This window comes from Sinocyclocheilus grahami, unplaced genomic scaffold, assembly GCF_001515645.1.
Source record: "Sinocyclocheilus grahami isolate Dianchi unplaced genomic scaffold, SAMN03320097.WGS_v1.1 scaffold344.1, whole genome shotgun sequence".
NCBI classification, from domain to species: domain Eukaryota; kingdom Metazoa; phylum Chordata; class Actinopteri; order Cypriniformes; family Cyprinidae; genus Sinocyclocheilus; species Sinocyclocheilus grahami.
Window position 1 is genome coordinate 2,928,981 of NW_015505523.1, and position 18,976 is coordinate 2,947,956.

General features: G+C 38.7%; 2 protein-coding genes across 2 annotated transcripts; one reads left to right on the forward strand and one right to left on the reverse strand.

Moving 5' to 3' along the window:
• Positions 1-2,459: 2,459 nt before the first annotated feature.
• LOC107548224 (CAAX prenyl protease 2) lies at positions 2,460-9,004 on the reverse strand. The gene is given in 10 exon segments (XM_071582271.1): positions 2,460-3,112; positions 3,192-3,254; positions 3,319-3,390; positions 3,596-3,646; positions 3,649-3,762; positions 4,253-4,331; positions 8,137-8,178; positions 8,180-8,221; positions 8,696-8,798; positions 8,880-9,004. Coding segments are annotated over 10 exon segments (915 nt in total). The 3' UTR covers positions 2,460-2,888.
• Positions 9,005-9,756: 752 nt separating this feature from the next.
• On the forward strand, positions 9,757-17,489 carry adssl (adenylosuccinate synthase, like). The gene is made up of 13 exons (XM_016228852.1): positions 9,757-10,043; positions 10,317-10,419; positions 10,590-10,658; positions 11,369-11,419; positions 11,558-11,624; positions 11,731-11,838; positions 12,752-12,833; positions 12,924-13,050; positions 13,141-13,295; positions 13,408-13,532; positions 13,843-13,940; positions 16,604-16,753; positions 16,860-17,489. The coding sequence occupies exons 1-13, from the start codon at positions 9,825-9,827 to the stop codon at positions 16,910-16,912; spliced, it is 1,407 nt and encodes a 468-aa protein (XP_016084338.1). The 5' UTR covers positions 9,757-9,824; the 3' UTR covers positions 16,913-17,489.
• The last annotated feature ends 1,487 nt before the right edge of the window (positions 17,490-18,976 follow it).

Below are 18,976 nucleotides of genomic sequence, written 5' to 3' on the forward strand. Positions count from 1 at the left end.
CAGGAAATCGTGGCCTTTCTATGATTACACCAAAAACTCCCCTTCTTGTCTTTGAAGAGGAAAAGGGATTCCTTTTTAAATTAGTAAATTACCCTGGGTCCACTTGTTTTTTTGCTTGTACACAGAAAGAATAGGAAGTCGAGGAACTATACGTTACAACAAATGGTGCATTTACCATACAGCAATCTGTATTGCTGTGGGATCCTAAAAATCTTCTTTAAGTCAATGCACAACTGTCAGTGCAAAGTATATTTTGCCTTTCCAAAAGGAATGATCAGATCCCTTAATGGACATTCCAGGTCTATCAATGTCTTTCTAACTCTTCACCTTGATTATAAACACAACAGACAGATATAGACAAAGCCCAGCTGACACCTGCTTATGAAAGAGAAAGGGGCAAGAAGATTTTGAGGCAAGCAAAAGAGTTTGAGCAGTGTGAAATGGAAAATGAAAAGCTGATCAAATATTCCAGATTTCACCAGCTAAATTGCTGCAAAAGAGACCAATAAAGAGAAAAACAGTCTGGAATGGGAGAAAGAGTCATGATGTTAAAACTCTCATTATTTCCATGATCTCTGGCTGGCTAGCTGGAGGCAACCCACTGACCTCAACCAGACTCCAATATTCTTACAATCTAATTATTAAAACAATATGTTCTTCCATGCAAAGTTCTTAATATGCTTAACACGTCTGCCGTTCTTATTTTGCATGCAATTGCACCACGAGCTTCAGTTCAGTTCAGAACAGTCAGTCATTTTTCTTCCTCTGTGTTGGTGGATACTGATGCTACTTGGGGTTATTAGAAAAACAGAACATCTTCAATAGAAAAATGGCAAATAAATCACCCTTGCACAAAATAAAACAATATTTGGTTTCAGAATACACCAACTTACATCATATTTCACCAGCACTGATGGTTTTGTCATTGGCGCTGCCAGTGGAAAACCATATATTCGCATGAGGCCAATGAAACACATATGTGAACATATAATGGGAGAATGGTGAACACATTAACAATCGCCACGGGTTCCGGGAGCCAAAATATCTTGGGGATTCTTTAAAGTTTCAGAACACAATGGCTGCCCTCGGAATTGCATTAGGCCCCCAACCGCAAAAAGTCAGCCGTTGCTCCTGAGGGTGACCGTTAATTCATCATGGAAAATTGAGTCAGAAGATCTGGATTTCTGGTAAAGCTTCTCTGGTGAATCACTTTAGAGTCTGATATCATTTTTTGAATATATATGCTACAATATAAAGCATAAGCAAACTCTCTTAGCTACTGAATTCCTTCAGTCCTTCACACCTAAGGGTCAATGTAGATGAAGCAAAGGGCAACCGCTCTGTTTGGAGAACGGTAATAAACCTCAGACATCTCACTGCGCCTCTCTTGTTACGGCTCCCAGCTACTCTGCATTTGGGTTTCCACCAGGCCTCAGGAGGACCCTGGAATTAAAGTTTCCTGGAGCCTCAGTCTACCTCAGCCGAGCAGAACCATTCGCAACACTCCAAACACACACCGAGGAGAAAAAGAGCTAGAGTTTTTCATTGCTCTGCTGACACGTCCTCAAAGTTTCAGACACAAAATCTGTGTTTGTTTTTTGTGGAAATCCTTTTGTTGAACATTGAATAGTGTGTTATATTGATAGCCAATTATTATTGGAAGACTGACAGCTGCTGATGCCCAACACATGGTTTGAAATCAAATACCCTCAAAGTCCAACATTCCACAGAAATGTGTATTTGGCAGGAGCGTCCATATGGAAGATTTCTTTGTGCCGTGACCTGAGAAGTTGTGTGGTAAAAAAACACAGGAAATATGTTGCAGGAAATGTGTTGCACAAATTAATTTATCATTGGAGATCACTATCAAACAAGAGGAGATAGAGCCAAATAAAACTGCCTGTTAGCTGGAAGATGCACATTGCTAATTACTTCCCATAGGTACAAACTCCAAGGTTATTTTGAAAGGCTAGTGCATAAATGAGGAGCGTTCACAGGAGAGCAATGTACCAGGTATTTTCAGCTCTTTGTATCTGATTGTTTAGTTATCTAAGTGTCTCTATGGATATGTTCTCCATTACACTGGTCCTCACCACCATAACTGAACTTTGAAAATAGAAACAGAGACAGCAAACCATATAAAGTACACTCATGATAACATTGATGTTTTATCCATTATATTGGGCTGCATTCACATGCTCAGAAATACAGTAAAATAGCAATATTGTGAAATATTATTACAATTCAAATAACATTTCTATTTTAATATAAACTGTTAAAAATAATTGTTGCTAATTGAAAAAGCTTAAATAAAATGTTTACATGGTAACAATGATTTTAAGAAGACTGAAATAAAAATAAAGCTATAAATAAAATGTAAAAAATAAAATCTACTTTGAAATATTAATGTTATCTCTAAAATAACTGACTATTGTCAATGTTGAAAACAGTTGTGCTGCTTAATATTTTTTTAAATATATAATAATGCTTTTTTTCTGAATTCTTATGAATACAAGGCAGAGAATGCTGCTCATCTGAGATTAGTATTATTGAATGTTGACTAGCATCTAATCTTTTATACACATCAGCACCTGGTTTTAATTTAACAACATGACAGCTGATCATTTTAATTGAAAGAAAAAGAAATATGGGGCATAATGAAAAAATAAAACATTCGAATGAGCCACTGAGCCACACGCCAGTTTGAAAACTCTTACCACAAAAAGGCAAGGAAATGAAACATGACAGTCATTTACTCATCATCTAGGCTGATGAATGTCTTTTTCATGAAAGCAACATGCTTCATTTACTGTCTTTCATGCTCTTTACCCAGTCATATTTTTTAAAGACAGTGAGGTACATTTCAATCCAGGCACCGTGAAGATGTGTCATGCACAGGCAGAGCGAGGTGTAAGCAGTAGACTGCAGATGGGGGTCATGCCATAAAAAGCAGGATCTGTGAAGGGGAAGAGGAGGATGAGGAAGAGCAGAACACCCAGCTGGTAGGAGAGCAGGATCACAGGCCTCTGCGGGTGCTGTAAAACTGAGCCAATGGCAGGAAAACCCATCTGGTTGCAAAACAAGTGGCACAACACGGGTCCCACCAGATGACCTGGGTCATTAAGATATTGAAATCTTATGTGAGGTGCAAGTTAGACAACACTGTCTTTAGAAATGTCATTAATACTCACCTGTCCTTATGAATATGAAGGCAGAGTAGACTCCAAAAACGTAAGTAAAAGTGAACTGGAAAGCTGAAAGATAACATTTAATTAAGTCTTAGCTGAGACAATGCCAATGACTTTTAATTGCATTTACCTGCACAAATTAGGATCTCAAACACAGTGTCTTGTCCAAAGCGAAGCTGTTCAGTGATATGATGGAAATGGGCTGTGTGGGACAGAAAGCACACAGTAAAGTCATTAAAACAATTCATGGAGAATCCAACATTCCCTGACACGCTGAGTTTTTAAACATCTCCGAACAATACCTCTTTAAAAAAAGCATTCACAATACTGGCATAGTCACTGCTCATTATCAGAGCTTGACAGCGCCATCTGCTGAATGGATCACATTATAATCTTGCTACTTTAACATACCACGCCAAAGAAGAGTGGACTGATGAAGATGGCAGCAGTGGGACCGGTGGCACCAACATTGGAATCATGCAAGCCCGAAAAACAAACTCCTCTGTTAATGGAGCCACCACCTGGTTCCTCAACCATCGCAAATCTTTCACACACCTACTCCAAGATCGAGAATCTGCTCAGTATTATAAATTGTGATGAAAGGCAATGAACAAATATATTCAGATTCATGAGATCATTTTTTAATATTCAATAATATTTGTACTCATATATTTAATATCATATACATGCATATATATATTGTACACTCTAAAAAATGCTGGGTTAAATACAACCCAGTGCTGGGTAAAATAGGGACAAACCCAGCAATTGGGTTGTTTTGACCAGTGGTTGGGTTACTACCCAGAAGCTTGGGTTAAACATTTAACCCTGTAAGAAATCTAGAAAGTCTACTAATTGATCAAAACGACAGTAAAAACAGTAAATATTATTACAATTTAAAATAACTCTTTCTATTTGAATATATTTTTAAATGCAATTTATTCCTGTGATGCAAAGCTGAATTGTAAGCAGCCATTACTCCAGTCTTTAGTGTCACAGAATCCTTCAGAAATCCTTCTAACATGCTGGTATTATGAAAATACATATTAATTGTTCATACTAACTCAGGCTTGCTTTGACATCATGAAAAAGTCCTCTTGGACTCTCAATTGCCAGCTGGGTCAGAGGTCCAAGAAATAGTACCTGTGCCCCCCAAAAAAGAGAGAGACAGAACTTTTTTTTTTTTTTGGTTTAATGCTTGCTTAAAGGGGTCATGACAAGGATTTTTTATTTATTATTATTTTGATATGTTCCTTGAGGTTTACTTATAATGTTAATAACGTTTTTTTGCACACAAAAAAAAACATAAATGTGGAAAAATTATTATTTTCAACCCTCATTCTGCCCCTTTCTCTAAACCGACCTGTTTTTAAGGGGCGGGTCCCTTAAAGCTTCTCAGTAATTGCCCACTGTTATGATTGGCTAACGTCATTGCATAGGAAACAGTATCAATGCCCCCTCGCTATTGCATGTGAGTGTTTTGACTACATGATAAAAAATAAAATGGTAATTTCCAGACAAAGCATTATGAAATCATTTACTTACGGTTTGTGATGCAGCTGCTGTCAGATCTATCGCTTCATCTTTCAACAAATGACAAGTTCATTTGCAAAAACAGATAACTCCATTTTTATTTATTTTCAGAAATGTTTCAGGTTTTTTTATTTATTATGCATTCCAAGCAGAGCATGTGAGTGTAGCGGAGCAGGGAGTGTAGTGGTCATATTTCCTTCGACGCGGAGAGTGCCCTTCTGAAGATTCTGCTCCCTCGCTCAACCCAAAATGCCCTTTGGTAATTTGCTAGTTCGAGAATCTGTTCTATACTCCTCTGATTATATAATGGTAAATATTACAATATCATAGCACAACAACAGTGATCAGCAATAATGATAAGCCTAATGCCGAGTTCACACTGCACGATTTTTCACTCGCCGACAGGTTTTGCGAAATCGCCGACAAATGCCCGAAATCGGAGGCAAATCGGTGCTTGTTCAGATGAGTGACAATCACGCAGTGTGAATTATCAAAGACACGATCTGAGAGAATCGCCGACACTTCACCGACGCCCGCGAAATATTTAGCATGCTAAATATCTGGAGCTGTCAGCGATTCACAATCACGCTGTGAAATGATTTCTGACTGAAAACTACATGGCAATTACCTTCAGCCAATGAGAGACCAAGATACAGGGCAGAGGGAAGTTCGGGGAGGAGACCAGAATATCAGTATTTTAATAGATATATGAACAATTATATCATACAGAAACAAGCACAAACTTTTGCTTGCCCAGCCACAACATCAACATAACAGTTAACGTTACTGCAAAATGATTTAGCTACCTCCAACTCGTTTTGCAGAACACCCAATCCTTGTTCCCTGCATCTCCCTCCATCGTGTTATTTCCTTATCACTTCTCGCGTGTGTTTTGTTGTGAAACTTGCGGACCAGACAGCTGAAGTCATGCAGTGTGTAAGATCAATCGTGCAATGTGAACACAGCAGCAACTGAATGCTACCCAGATAGTCATGCAGTGTGAAAACAACGGCGATCCGACGAGTTTGAAAATCGTGCAGTGTGAACTCGGCATAATACTCACAATAAAAATAATAAGGTCATATAAATCATAACACAGGCTTGGAGGTAAGAAGTGGATTATCCTTCAACTGAAATGTTTGTCCTTATATCCTGAAATGCGAGGCAAATGTTGGATCACAATAATTAGGAACCACAGTTTCCACAAATCCCTTCACTCGATTGGGATGTTCTCTTTTATTCTGGATAGCAAGGGCAGTGACTGTAGCATCGAGCGTATTTTGCAGTAGCCTATTAAACAGGTATTTATACCGATTTCATCAGGCTCCGAAAATTCTTCAAAAATAACACAAAGAATGGCCTTCTCAGCTGCCATAGTTGCAACTCTTGCGTCAATAGAACAGAGTGTTCAACGCACCACCGTTTCCGCTTATGTACAGCGCTCTCTCCCACCTTCAATACCACGACTGAGGTGCCCTTGAGCAAGGCACCGAACCCCCAACTGCTCCCTGGGCGCCGCAGCATAAATGGCTGCCCACTGCTCCGGGTGTGTGTTCACGGTTTGTGTGTGTTCACTGCTGTGTGTGTGCACTTTGGATGGGTAAATGCAGAGCACTAATTCAGAGTATGGGTCACCATACTTGGCCACATGTCACTTCACTTAGTTTCACTTAGTTCACTTAAAAAACGTTTTGCAACGTTTTGTCGGGGCTGAAGGCAGCCCTGATTGATTGATATCCCACAATCCTGTGCATTCCATTCCGTGATTGGGTGAGCTAAAAAATAAATATGACATCTGAAAGTTGCATTTGGTGGTCAGTTTGTGTGTAAATGTATATTTCTGACTAACTTTTTGCACTTTTGATGTTATTTCTAGCAAGAAATCAGTACTATAGTAAATAAATATTCATATAGACATCACCAAAACTCGTTCTATTTTGTTGTAGATCATTAAACTGTTATACTGCCCCACACGCCTGTCCAAAATCAGTTACATGAGGTGTCTTCATGTAAAAACGTTGCCTGCAATGTCATCGCCTGGCCTGCGTTCAGCCCGTTCAGCCCCGACAAAACGGTGCAAAACGTTTTTTAAACGGAAACGGTGGTGCGTTGAACACTCTGTTCTGATGACGCAAGAGTTGCAACTATGGCAGCTGAGAAGGCAATTCTTTGTGTTCTTTTTGAAGAATTTTCAGAGCCTGATGAAATCGGTATAAATACGTGTTTAATACTGCAAAATACGCTTGATGCTACAGTCACTGACCTTGCTATCCAGAATAAAAGAGAACATCCCATTCGAGTGAAGGGATTTGTGGAAACTGTGGTTCCTAATTATTGTGATCCAACATTTGCCTCGCATTTCAGGATGAAAAGACAAACATTTCAGGTGAAGGATAATCCACTTCTTATCTCCAAGACTGTGTTATTATATATATGACCTTATTATTTTTATTGTGAGTATTCGGCTTATCATTATTGCTGATCACTCCTGTTGTGCTATGTTATTGTAATATGTACCATTATATAATCAGAGGGGTATAGAAAAGTTTATGAAAGTGTCACTCCACAATACAATAGCAAAATATATAAATATGTATAGTATTTTTATGTTACATTAATCAGTGTCTAGCACACCTTCCTAAGGAAAGGATATGGACCAGAAGACATTGCAATTACTAAATGATCTCTAGACAGACTTAAAGAAGTTCCAGATCTATACTTGTGCTCTTATTATTTCAGTTATTTTGCCTTTAATGTAAATAAACATGTGCAAACAATATACTTGCTCTTGTAAATTTATTTTGATGTTAATTACATTGTGCGAGCTGTCTCTTTAATACCGCGTGGTTGGGCTGACATTTTTGACACACCCACCAAACAAGAGAAAACACATCTCAAACCCGGTTGCACACCGTTTCCAGGAAACATGTCGTTCAACTCAGAAACCGTATCAAAACGGTGCACACCGGTTTGAGTTTGAACTTGCCCCTGATAAGGCTGCTAGGCAGCAAGTAAGCTATTCGTCAATGTCTTGCTCTGGAGGTGGTGTTTATGCAAATGCTTGTGCCGGGGTGACATCACATTGCACCTCAGATCCAAAACTAGCCATTTTTGGAGCTTGATTTAAATTAATGCTTTGTTTATAATGAGGAGGACGTTTTAAGCTATGAAACTTGCAGGATGTTTTAATAGTACAAAGACCTCTTATTTGCCAAAAGATCAAGGCAAAATTTGATTTCTCATGTAATGACCCCTTTAATCATTATCAGATGGTATTGTTTGTTTTTAATTTGCATAACTAAAAGATTATAAGGTGTACATTTGGGTTTAGAGGCCTGGTTTGTAACCGGTTATTGTACATGTCTATCCAAAGGAAATGGAGAGTAAAACAAAAGAGAAGACAGCAATAACATACCATAGTGAGTGTCAGCGGCAACAGAGCAGCAGGAACAAAAAACGTCTAGACGAATGCCCAGCAGTGCCCACAATGGTGGACTTGGCTGTAACAAGTCCAAAGAAACATCATATTAAATTAAAAACAATTTATATAGATAAATAATACCTTATTAAATAAATAAATAATCTTAACACTTGATAAAGTACCTGAATACCTGTAAAGTATTCAGTCACATGTATGAAGCACGTGGCCTAATGGTTAGAGAGTTGGACTCATAACCCAAAAGGTTGTGGGTTCGAGTCTTGTCCCGGCAGGGATTGTGGGTGGGGGGAGTGAATGTACAGTGCTCTCTCCCACCTTCAATACCACGACTGAGCAAGGCACTAAACCTCCAACTGCTCCCCGGGTGCCGCAGCATAAATGGCTGCCCACTGCTCTGGGTGTGTGTTCACTGCTGTGTGTGTGCGCACTGCTGTGTGTGTGTGCACTTTGGATGGGATAAATGCAGAGCACTAATTCTGAGTATGGGTCACCATACTTGGCCACATGTCACGTCACTCTGGCAGCCCACACTCACCCTGACTTTCATTGAATTTGTCCATGCCAACACAACCAGTGGTGAAGCAGCTGACAGCACAAAACACTGGTGAAACGCCTTTTTTATTGTGTTTGGGTGATCCCTACAGAACGATTTAGACATTATACACTGCAATCCTAGATCAATAATAGCACAGTGACTGCAGACACAGCTTCCTCACTACCTGGGTAGGTTTCCCCTCCATACATACAAACTCCCAACATACATACAGGCAAGCAGTAAACAACACACAACAGATATCCAACACTCTTCTTCAAAAGTCTCTGAAAGGGTTTTGATTGATAACATCGTCCGTTATTCCAAAGAAACATGCTGCTGTGTGAAAAGAAGATAGTGAGCTTAAGCTACTTGCAGTTCATGACATAGCCTCCGTTGTCAAGCCTGAGCAATGTAATGTTATTCTAGCATTGTCACATTTTTATGTCTAGGTTATGTCTTCTCTTATGTTTTTTATGTTTTTTAATGAACAACTGAATGTTTTAATAGTTGAAGTGGTTAGTTTTATTGCACTTTTAACTTTATGCACTTATATCTGGAAATGTGGCCCAGACTAGTTTGGCTGATTTTAAGAAGTTTAGAGAGAGTCAAACTGTTGTATTATTATTATTATTATTATTATAATTAAAGTAAATATTTATACAGATTTACTAGGTGGCAATTAGGTTGGCAGCTGTTATGGTTGACCAAAAAAGCAAAAAAGGAATTTCAATATTAACTATAATAATATGAATACATAAACATGTTTACTAGTAATAAAAGAAAAAAATTGTTATAAACGCAAAAATACTTTTATATTCGCACACATTCTACCCGCCAAAATACGCATGTGAAGTGAGATATGATGAGCATCAAAAACTGTCAATATCACCAACCTGTGGAAAATAAATTTAATTGAGCTAAATTTCAATAGTAAGTCTCACTCCCTCCATTTTCATATTTTTAAAGCGTGCATATTCCTTGTGCAGTTTTGACAGCCACGTGTTTGCAAACTCCACCACCTCTTTTGTTTCTTTTTGGCCAGCGGACTTTTATTTTGACGGTTGTTTTCGCGCGCAGTCATCTTAGAGCAGTGTAGCCGCGTTCACGCTGTTCTTCTCACACTTGCGGCATGGCTGCGGACAGCACAATGTCTAATGGTCAGGAAGCAGCCTCTCTGAACGGTGAACCCGCGCTCAAGCGCTCCAGAGACAGCGTGGACTCACTGCGGATCCCGCGGGAGCCCCAGAATAAAGCGACCGTCGTGTTGGGAGCCCAGTGGGGCGATGAGGGGAAGGGGAAAGTGGTCGACCTCTTGGCGATGGACGCCGACATTGTATGCAGATGCCAGGTGGGTATCCAAGCGCTCATCTCGCTTATTTTGTGTTTATGAGAGTTTGCGCAAGCGTTATGTCTGTACTGTGTGAGGCTTGCAGTTAGTATACTCTTTTAATTAGGTTAAAGCGGAAGGAATCATTTGCAAAAGTCGCATCATTAACCTCACAAGTTTCCTTTTTTTGTTGTTGCCATCGCCACTTTTTGGAAGTGATGTAACGTTTCCTGCGTCTGGATTTTTATCTTATCGCGATACTTGCGCTCATGTTTATAACAACTGTGTTATCAGGGAGGAAATAACGCGGGACACACCGTGGTGGTGGACAGTGTGGAGTATGATTTTCACCTGCTGCCTAGTGGCGTTCTCAACAAAAAGGCCACCTCATTTATTGGTATGGCTTTGTTTGACCTTTCTCCTAGTTTTCATTTCATAGTATGTATTTATAACTTTTCATTCAAACTGGCAGTCTTCTCATCTTATTGATCATGGTTCATTGTTTGGGCTCAGATGCTGAGCTGGTGTGTTGTGTTTGCTGAGATCTTTTATTGTTCTGTCCTGCAGGAAATGGTGTTGTGATACACCTGCCAGGACTTTTTGAGGAGGCTGTGAAGAACTCACAGAAAGGCAATGGTAAGTTATCTGTTCATGGAGTAAAATTCATAATCTTGAAGTCACTATGTCATTGTGATATCATCAGTGTAATATAATTTGCTCATAAGAAATCAGGAAGGGGGCCAACACTTTTTCACACCACTGTATGTTCTTTTTTAAAAACCTATTTATTAGGTCTGTGATATAGGCTATAGTTTAAAAATTGTATAATTTATTTTATGTATATCACAGTGCATTTTCTTTTTTGCCCCCAAATGAAAAAGACAAGATCTGGATAGAACAGCTGTTGTTATAAAGTACATGCAAAAAAATTTTTGCCAGATCAACACGGTTTAAAAAAAAAAGAAAGTTATCTAGACTTGGTGATCCCTCGTTGCTTTTCTTTTGTTTTAGTAAATGAACATGTAAGGAATGTTGGAAATCTTAACTACTTAAAGGCAATACAGTACCAATAGAAAATATGAAAATTATGAAAAAAAAGCATTGTTCCTTACAAAAAGTTGTGGTTGTTGCAAGAACAAAGAAATACATGAAGAGCAAGGAAACAAGTCACTTGTTACATAGAACAAGTGGAGAGAGGGTCAGTAGGTACTCGGTGACATTCCATCACATACTTGAAAACTGTAATATATATGTAATTTTATTTTCTTTCTCCACCATCTCTGTTAGATGAGGTATTTGGGGGGTTTATTTTCGTTTAATGAGTTATTTTGCTTTGTTTAATTTAGGACTTCAAGGATGGGAGGAACGACTGAAGATATCTGACCGGGCACATATTGGTACGGTTCTGTTTTGACTTCATCAGGCCTTGAGTAATTTGGGTTTATTCCTGATGACATTGTCTCTGACAACTAAAAACACCAAGAAACTCCATATCTATTCCATTGGAATTAGAGCTCTTCTCATTTTCTGTGTAGTGTTCAATTTCCATCAGGCCGTTGATGGGATACAGGAGCAGCTGAGACAGCAGCAGGCAGGGAAGAAGTGAGTTTTCATTTTTTTGCACTTATAAAAGCTAATTTATAAAAGCTTAATTTGTAGATCATTTTCTGCCAGATTAATATTGAGTTCACCCTCCTTTGCTTTACAGTTTGGGCACCACTAAGAAGGGCATTGGACCTGCATATTCTTCCAAAGCAGCACGTAATGGACTGAGAGTGTGTGATCTGGTCTCAGACTTTTCAGTCTTTGAGGAAAAGTCAGTATAAAGCCTCGTACACACCGGGACGATTATTGCTCACGCTTATCATCTGCATTTTTCGACCCGTATTTTGTGTTTATACCCAAGTGATTTTCGCTGGCGATGAGCCGAGTGAACGTGCAAATTCACTCCCTGACATTAGATGGCACTTAATGAAAAACAGAAATACCGCGGTACACATCAAATCCTATTTGATCTGCAATTCCTCTCCATAACAACTCCCTCTTATTGAGATTTGTAGTCGCTGTCATGTTTGTCATAAAGCCCTTTGTGTTCAGACACCAATGAGACCAGCAGCTCTACATTCATCTTGCTTCGATGCATCTTCATGGTCTACTTGCTTCCTCTTTGTCGTTAGGTATCAATGTGTGCTCGGCAAGACCGTTTTGTGCTTGAGCGCCACCAAGTCATGTTTTACTGTAACTTCAGCAGCTCCAGGCACGTGAACAAAAGCGGCAATCTCATTGGTCGGCAAGTTTTTAATGCGGCGCGTCAAGCCAAAAAAACGACCCCAAGGCGTTTTTTAAGAAGTGACGCTTTTACGCCTCGCGTTTTGCACGTTGGTGTGCACACTCACATTGGCGCCCTTTTAGTCACAAAGCGTTAAACGTTGGCAATAATCGCGCGCGATATCATCCCGGTGTGAACAAGCCTTAATATATTTCTTTTAAATTTTTCTGAAAACTGTCCATAAAAAGCATATTTACTTCTTTCAGACTACCTTTGTCTTAGAACTGCGGGTTTATGCAATGCTAATTGATTATCTTGATATTGTGACATTATTTAGTTTAAATCACATTATAATTGTATGGCAATTACATATTATTAGTGTAGGCTACAAATCAGTGCCTAAATGATCAGATTGACCTTCATGGCCGAAAGAGAAATACATGTTAATATCTCTCCACAGGTTTCGGGTGCTGGCTGGTCACTTTCAGACCACATATCCTAACCTTAATATTGATATTGATGCTGAGCTTGAGCAACTGAAGGTGATTAGCATCTTGGCATCTTTCAATATGATTAGTGAAACTTCTCATTCATGAACCTGCCAAGTAATATTTTCTCCACTTCACCCACAGGGTTATGCTGAGAGGTTGCGGCCTCTAGTAACTGATGGGGTTTATTTCATGCACAAAGCCCTCAATGGACCAAGCAAGAAGATTCTGGTGGAAGGAGCCAATGCTGCCTTACTGGATATCGATTTCGGTATGAATAGCAATCCTGCATAAAATGGGAGATCCACTGGAGTGTGACAATGTGAATGATACAAATGTCTAATGTTTCCATCTCTTTCAGGGACCTACCCCTTTGTGACCTCATCAAACTGTACTGTCGGAGGTGTTTGCACAGGTCTTGGAGTCCCGCCGTCTCATGTTGGCCGTGTGTATGGAGTGGTGAAGGCCTACACCACCAGGGTGGGAGTGGGGGCATTCCCTACTGAGCAAGATAATGTGAGTGTTTGTCAGTGTGTTGTAAAGAGCGAGTCAGAAGGTAAAAGTCACGACATTCCCTCTCTTGTATTATATTTGAAAATTGTTAATGTTTTTCTTGATGTGTTCCTAGGATACTGGGGATCTGCTTCAGAGCAGAGGGAGGGAATTTGGCGTCACAACAGGGAGGCGGCGTCGCTGTGGATGGCTGGATCTGGTTTTGGTTCGCTATGCCCACATGGTTAATGGTTTTTCAGCGTGAGTTTTGTGTTACCTACACTATCACTAAAAAATTTCTCATGCTAAACGCGCCCGCTTTATTTGACAAATTCAATAGAAAAGCAATATTGTAAAATATTACAATTTAACAATGATTTTGTATTTGAATCTATTTCAGCATAATTTATCCCTAATATACTAATATGTCAATTTGGTGCTCAATAACACTACTTAATATCAGTGCTGAAAACAGTTGTTGATTAGGCTTTTGTAGCTGTGGCACAGGTTAAACAGTTTAGCAAGCTTTGTTTAGTTAATTTAACACTACTTTTCCTTCTGTTTCTCTCAGCATTGCTCTGACCAAGTTGGACATTCTTGACACATTGCCAGAAATAAAGATTGGCATAGCCTACACAGTTGATGGAAAGCCTCTTCCCAGTTTTCCTGGTAAGTTGACTATATGTGACCCTGGACCACAAAACCAGTCATAAGGGTAAATTTTTTGACATTTAGATTTATTCTTTTATACAAAGCTGAATAAATAAGCTTTCCATTGATGTATGTTTTTTTAAGGAAAGGACAATATTTGGCCGAGATACAACTATTTGAAAATCTGGAATCTGAGCGTGCAAAACAATCAAAATATTGAGAAAATCGCTTTTAAAGTTGTCCAAATGAAGTTCTTAGCAATGCATATTACTAATCAAAAATTAAGTTTTGATATATTTATGGTAGGACATTTACAAAATATCTTCATGGAACATGAACTTTACTTAATATCCTAATGATTTTTTGGCATTAAAGAAAAATCGATAATTTTGACCCATACAATGTTTTTTTGGCTATTGCTACAAATATACCCCAGCGACTTGAGACTGGTTTTGTGGTCCAGGGTCACATATACATTAGGTGTGGGCGATATGACCAAAATCTTAAATCACGATATGAGTAATTTTATATCACAATATAATAGGGATGTGTATCACCAGCAAAGTCACGATACGATACGTATCACGATACAGAGGCCACGAATACGATACATATCACGATACATGACTGCACTTAATTTCACCTCAGCAGAATTTAGAAAAACAGCTGTTTATTAAACACTGCTTACTATAGAGACATTTCTAACTATTGGCAGAGCAGGCAGCTGACCTTTGCATTATGAAGGGCCTCCATAACTGTACCACAGTACAATATAGGTAATGGCATATGTTTCATGTTTACATTGTGCACTCCCCACCAGGTGCAATATTCTGATTGTTTGCATCTTGTTTTTAAGCCCAGAAATAATAATGTACTTGTTCTAATAAATTTATATTGTAATGTACTCATTCTAATATATTTTAAAAATAATTTACGTTGCTGGTAGGTTATCATTGCACAAATTAACACACTCTCTACAATAAATTTTTTTTTTTAGAAGAGTTCTAAACTAACGTGCTCAAGGGCTGATTTATACTCGAGCGTCAGCAAGTTCGCTTCGAGTGCGCGCAACGTCGTTTCTCATGGCAGTGTGCACAACATTTTTTGTAACTTTCCGCGCTGCTCCGTTTCCGAAGATGCACGAGTTCAAAGTGACTCTAGCCGAACATGCACGTCTGTGCCAGCATTTGTGTGAAACAAGCAGTTTGGTGTTAAGTTCAGTCACACACACAGATCACGCTGCGGCCGAACTCCGGAACATTCAGGAACAAACTTTTTAGCGCTGCCCCGCAGTTTAATCAACTAAATGGCTTAATCGCTCAAGAGCTACATTATCTTTCTCAACAAGGAGCTGGTAGCATCATTGTTTCTAAAGGAATTAAAGCCATAGCTTTACTGTTAATAGAGAAACGCGGCCAAACGGTGGTAATTCATACATACACAGCCTCTCTCTCTCTCTCTGTGTGTGTCGTAAATGAACAGTTGATGAATCACACTTTTCTGAGAATAGACTTGAAGTGGAGATAGCTAAACTGCAAACTAAGCGGTGTTTTCAGAAAGCAAGCGCATTTATCCACGTTGGAGAGAGAGCATGTGCACATGGTTGCCAGGTTGACAAAGATAAGTAGCACACTTGGCAGATATTTCTGTATTGCGCAAGTGTAAAGCTCTGTTTCGGGGATTACGTCTCTTTATATCAGGCAACCCCGTTGTGTTCCGCTGCGGCCAGATTATTAACAGATGCTCTATTCATTCTTTTTTAGAAACCTCGCACTTTTCTACTAAATTTTAAACGTTGTAAAATTAAGCGCGGTACACTGCTGCACACGTGCCACAGTATCGATACAGGGCCAGCTGTATCGATACTCGTATCGTCAAATCTCTGTGACGATACATCGTCGTATCGATATTTTGAACATAGCACTACAATATAACGATATGCATCAAAATATTGTTATTTTTGCTTTTAATACATTTTTATGATATCAAGTCAGTATCACAGAAGAACTAATACAAGCCTACAAAAAACAAATTATAAGCAATAGGACAAACTACAATAAGTAAATAATTAATGCTACATACATTATGTAACTTATTCAAAAACACTGCATAGTTTTCACTGTGTAAATAACATTTCTTATTATGAAAGCTTCAAATGTGATTTAGTCGAGGGCAGTGAGAGATTTTCTGTTTACTTTTAATTAAGACCTAAATGGCTGTTTTTATGAGGATACTTGCAAAGATGGGTATTTTGATAAATATAAGTATGTGTATTTAACCTTTCAAAGCCAATAAAGCAACAAAAATACTCACATGCTCTATGAGCAGCAGATCCACGTGCGTGTACCGCTCAGAAACAGTCTCGCAGACAGTGCGTGCATATAAAACTGTTTACATTTTCAGTGGCTTAAAATCACTTGTTTTGAAACCGCAATGCTTGAAAATGTGTGCAAACGATAAATTTTTGTGACCACGGCCCACAGCAAAGTGACGCAAATGCGTAAACGCAATAAAGACGATAGTCCAAAATCTCTACCGGTTAATCGTGTCTACCCTAATATACATGTTACAGATTTCTCGCACATTACAGTGATATTCACACACAGGTATTATGATAATATTGTAACATGTATTAGCATAGACCTTTTCTGATAATTAAGAATTATCATTGTATTTTTCAGCAAACATGGACGTTCTCACAAAGGTTCAAGTGACTTATGAGACGTTCCCTGGCTGGTGTTGTAGCACTGAGGGAGTCCGCAGTTTTGATGAGCTGCCTTTACATGCACAAGCTTACATTCGCTTTATCGAGAATTTCCTGCAGGTGCCAGGTAAAAATACACATACTGTGGAAATCACTTTCATGTGCAATAACATAACCCACTGATGTGCTTAGAAATGTCAAAATGGTCATAAGAAAAAAAATTCTCTTTTCAGTGAAGTGGGTGGGAGTTGGCAAGTCAAGAGAAAGCATGATAAAGCTGTTCTGACGAGGGCAACGGCTGAACTTTGTTTGATGGTCTGCCAGGACATCCATCATCACGACCTTTTGAGGACCAGACCTTTCTTTTATGCATCAGCGCTGAGATTAAGACTAACTGTGGGTTTAGAATCCACTGAATGTCCCACTCAAAGTGAACACCAGCATTGTGTACAGGTCTGGTTTGAGCACCAGACTCGCTTTCCTGCATTCGTAAATATTGACTCATACCCATTTCTTCCAAAGCACATCCCAGAACACCTCAGAACATACCTCTGTCAATCACTAGTAGTTGTGTGAAGTCTGAGTAATTACAGGGCTTCAGATTGAGGGGTGTCATTTTACAGTTTTTCTTAAAATCAAACTTTGTACTCTAGCATTTAAATTGTCCATTTTCATTGCTAATAGGTGGATAAAACCAAACTGATTTTTAAGATGGGTATGTGCTGTTTATTTTTTATGTAATCCAGTGTGAGGGGGTGAGCGCTAAATCTTGTCGTTTTAATTCAGTGTTTGTGTATACTCTTAAGACCGGTTTGACGTGGTTTGAAATACCAAAAGGGACCATCAGTCTTTTGTGATATTGAGGAAGAAGAAAAAAGAGGCATTGTTAATAGTCAGCGATGAGTGCACTCAGACACAGATCTTAAATCTATGAATGACAGTTCTACATACACAGATATACATTGCATTCCACCTAGTGCACAAACTCATTTGCTGCTGTTTTTCCCGAAGAATAAAGTGCTAAACTAATTATGGTTTTAAGTGAATGTTTGTATGAATGCTTTTTCATTTTATTTTGAAAACTATATTTCAAATGGTTACAAAATGGTTAATATGTATAAAGTTAGATATTTTAGTTCACAAATATGTTGCGTGTCACTTTAAAGCCGCACATCCTGTTGTTTTTTGAGTTATGAGAAACAATTATGAATTGAGGTATGTTACAAGTTAAGTAAAAAGGTTACCAAATTTCTCAGAATATATTTTGCAATCTCAGTCTTGGGGATATGGTGAGTAACAGTTTCAGCGGAAAATAGGATTCAAATGAACACAGTAATCTGAATTATCATCAGTCTAACGTTTGTCTCGTGAGGCAGCAGTTCTAGTATAATGCGAGTTTTTCTCTGTGTGCTATGTCTCGTCCTGTGCCACAAGACATCTGGGATGAACGTTCAGGTATAATTTAACCTTTTTTTTAGCCGAAAATCAGACGTTTATTATAGGAACCTAATTTATGTATTCATTTCAGTTTGTGCCGTTGCATTGCCTGCAAATTATAATTTACTAAATGTTTTGCCTAGTTTTTTTCCCCCTCTAGTATACTAATTAAGTGGTAGTAAATCGGTATTAATGTCGTGATTTTTAAAATTGCATGAAATTATGTTCAGTTATTTATAGTCAGCGTGTGTAACTCTTCTGCAGTTGCGTGTAGGTGTTGTAAACACAGCGTACGTGTTTTGGTGAATGACCTAGGATGATGGTGTACGTGCTTAGGCTCATAATATCTGTTAGTGTAATTATAACAGGAGGCAGGAGAGATGTAGACACGCCTAATTTAATTTGTAGCACAAGTTTTCGGTCTGTCTCTCTATTTTTATGGCCAATACATGCTATTAAGACAACAAAATGTTTACGTGCAGGCTACGCCATACATAGTGACACCTGTCGGTAATTCTGAAACTGAATGCCGTAGAAAACCAGTTGGAACCTAATAAATAGGGTGACCATACGTCCTCTTTTCCCCGGACATATCCTCTTTTTGGACCTACAAAAATGCGTCCGGCCGGGATCTTGTTGGATGCAGCATTTCTTATTCTTTTTCTATTCTTTCTTGTTTTCTTTTTATTTATTATAAAAACAAAATAATAAAAAAAAACAAAAAAACTTGCTACTTATACTGTTATGTAAAGCCCCGCCCCCTACTGTCCTCTTTTTGAAAAACTAAGATATGGTCACCCTATAATAAATAAACATCGAAATTAACCAACCCTTGTTGTATCTTTAAACCCACAGCATCCTCAAAATATCGGTCATGAATCTGTTCAAGGTATTCCCTCTCGCTCTCTGTCAT

Excerpts from the sequence above, each read along its gene's own strand:
- adssl (XM_016228852.1), top strand. The coding sequence starts at position 9,825 with ATGGCTGCGGACAGCACAATGTCTAATGGTCAGGAAGCAGCCTCTCTG. Across the intron at positions 11,625-11,730 it reads CAGCAGCAGGCAGGGAAGAA|TTTGGGCACCACTAAGAAGG; the intron begins GTGAGTTTTCAT and ends TTTGCTTTACAG. Across the intron at positions 13,533-13,842 it reads ATGGTTAATGGTTTTTCAGC|CATTGCTCTGACCAAGTTGG; the intron begins GTGAGTTTTGTG and ends TGTTTCTCTCAG.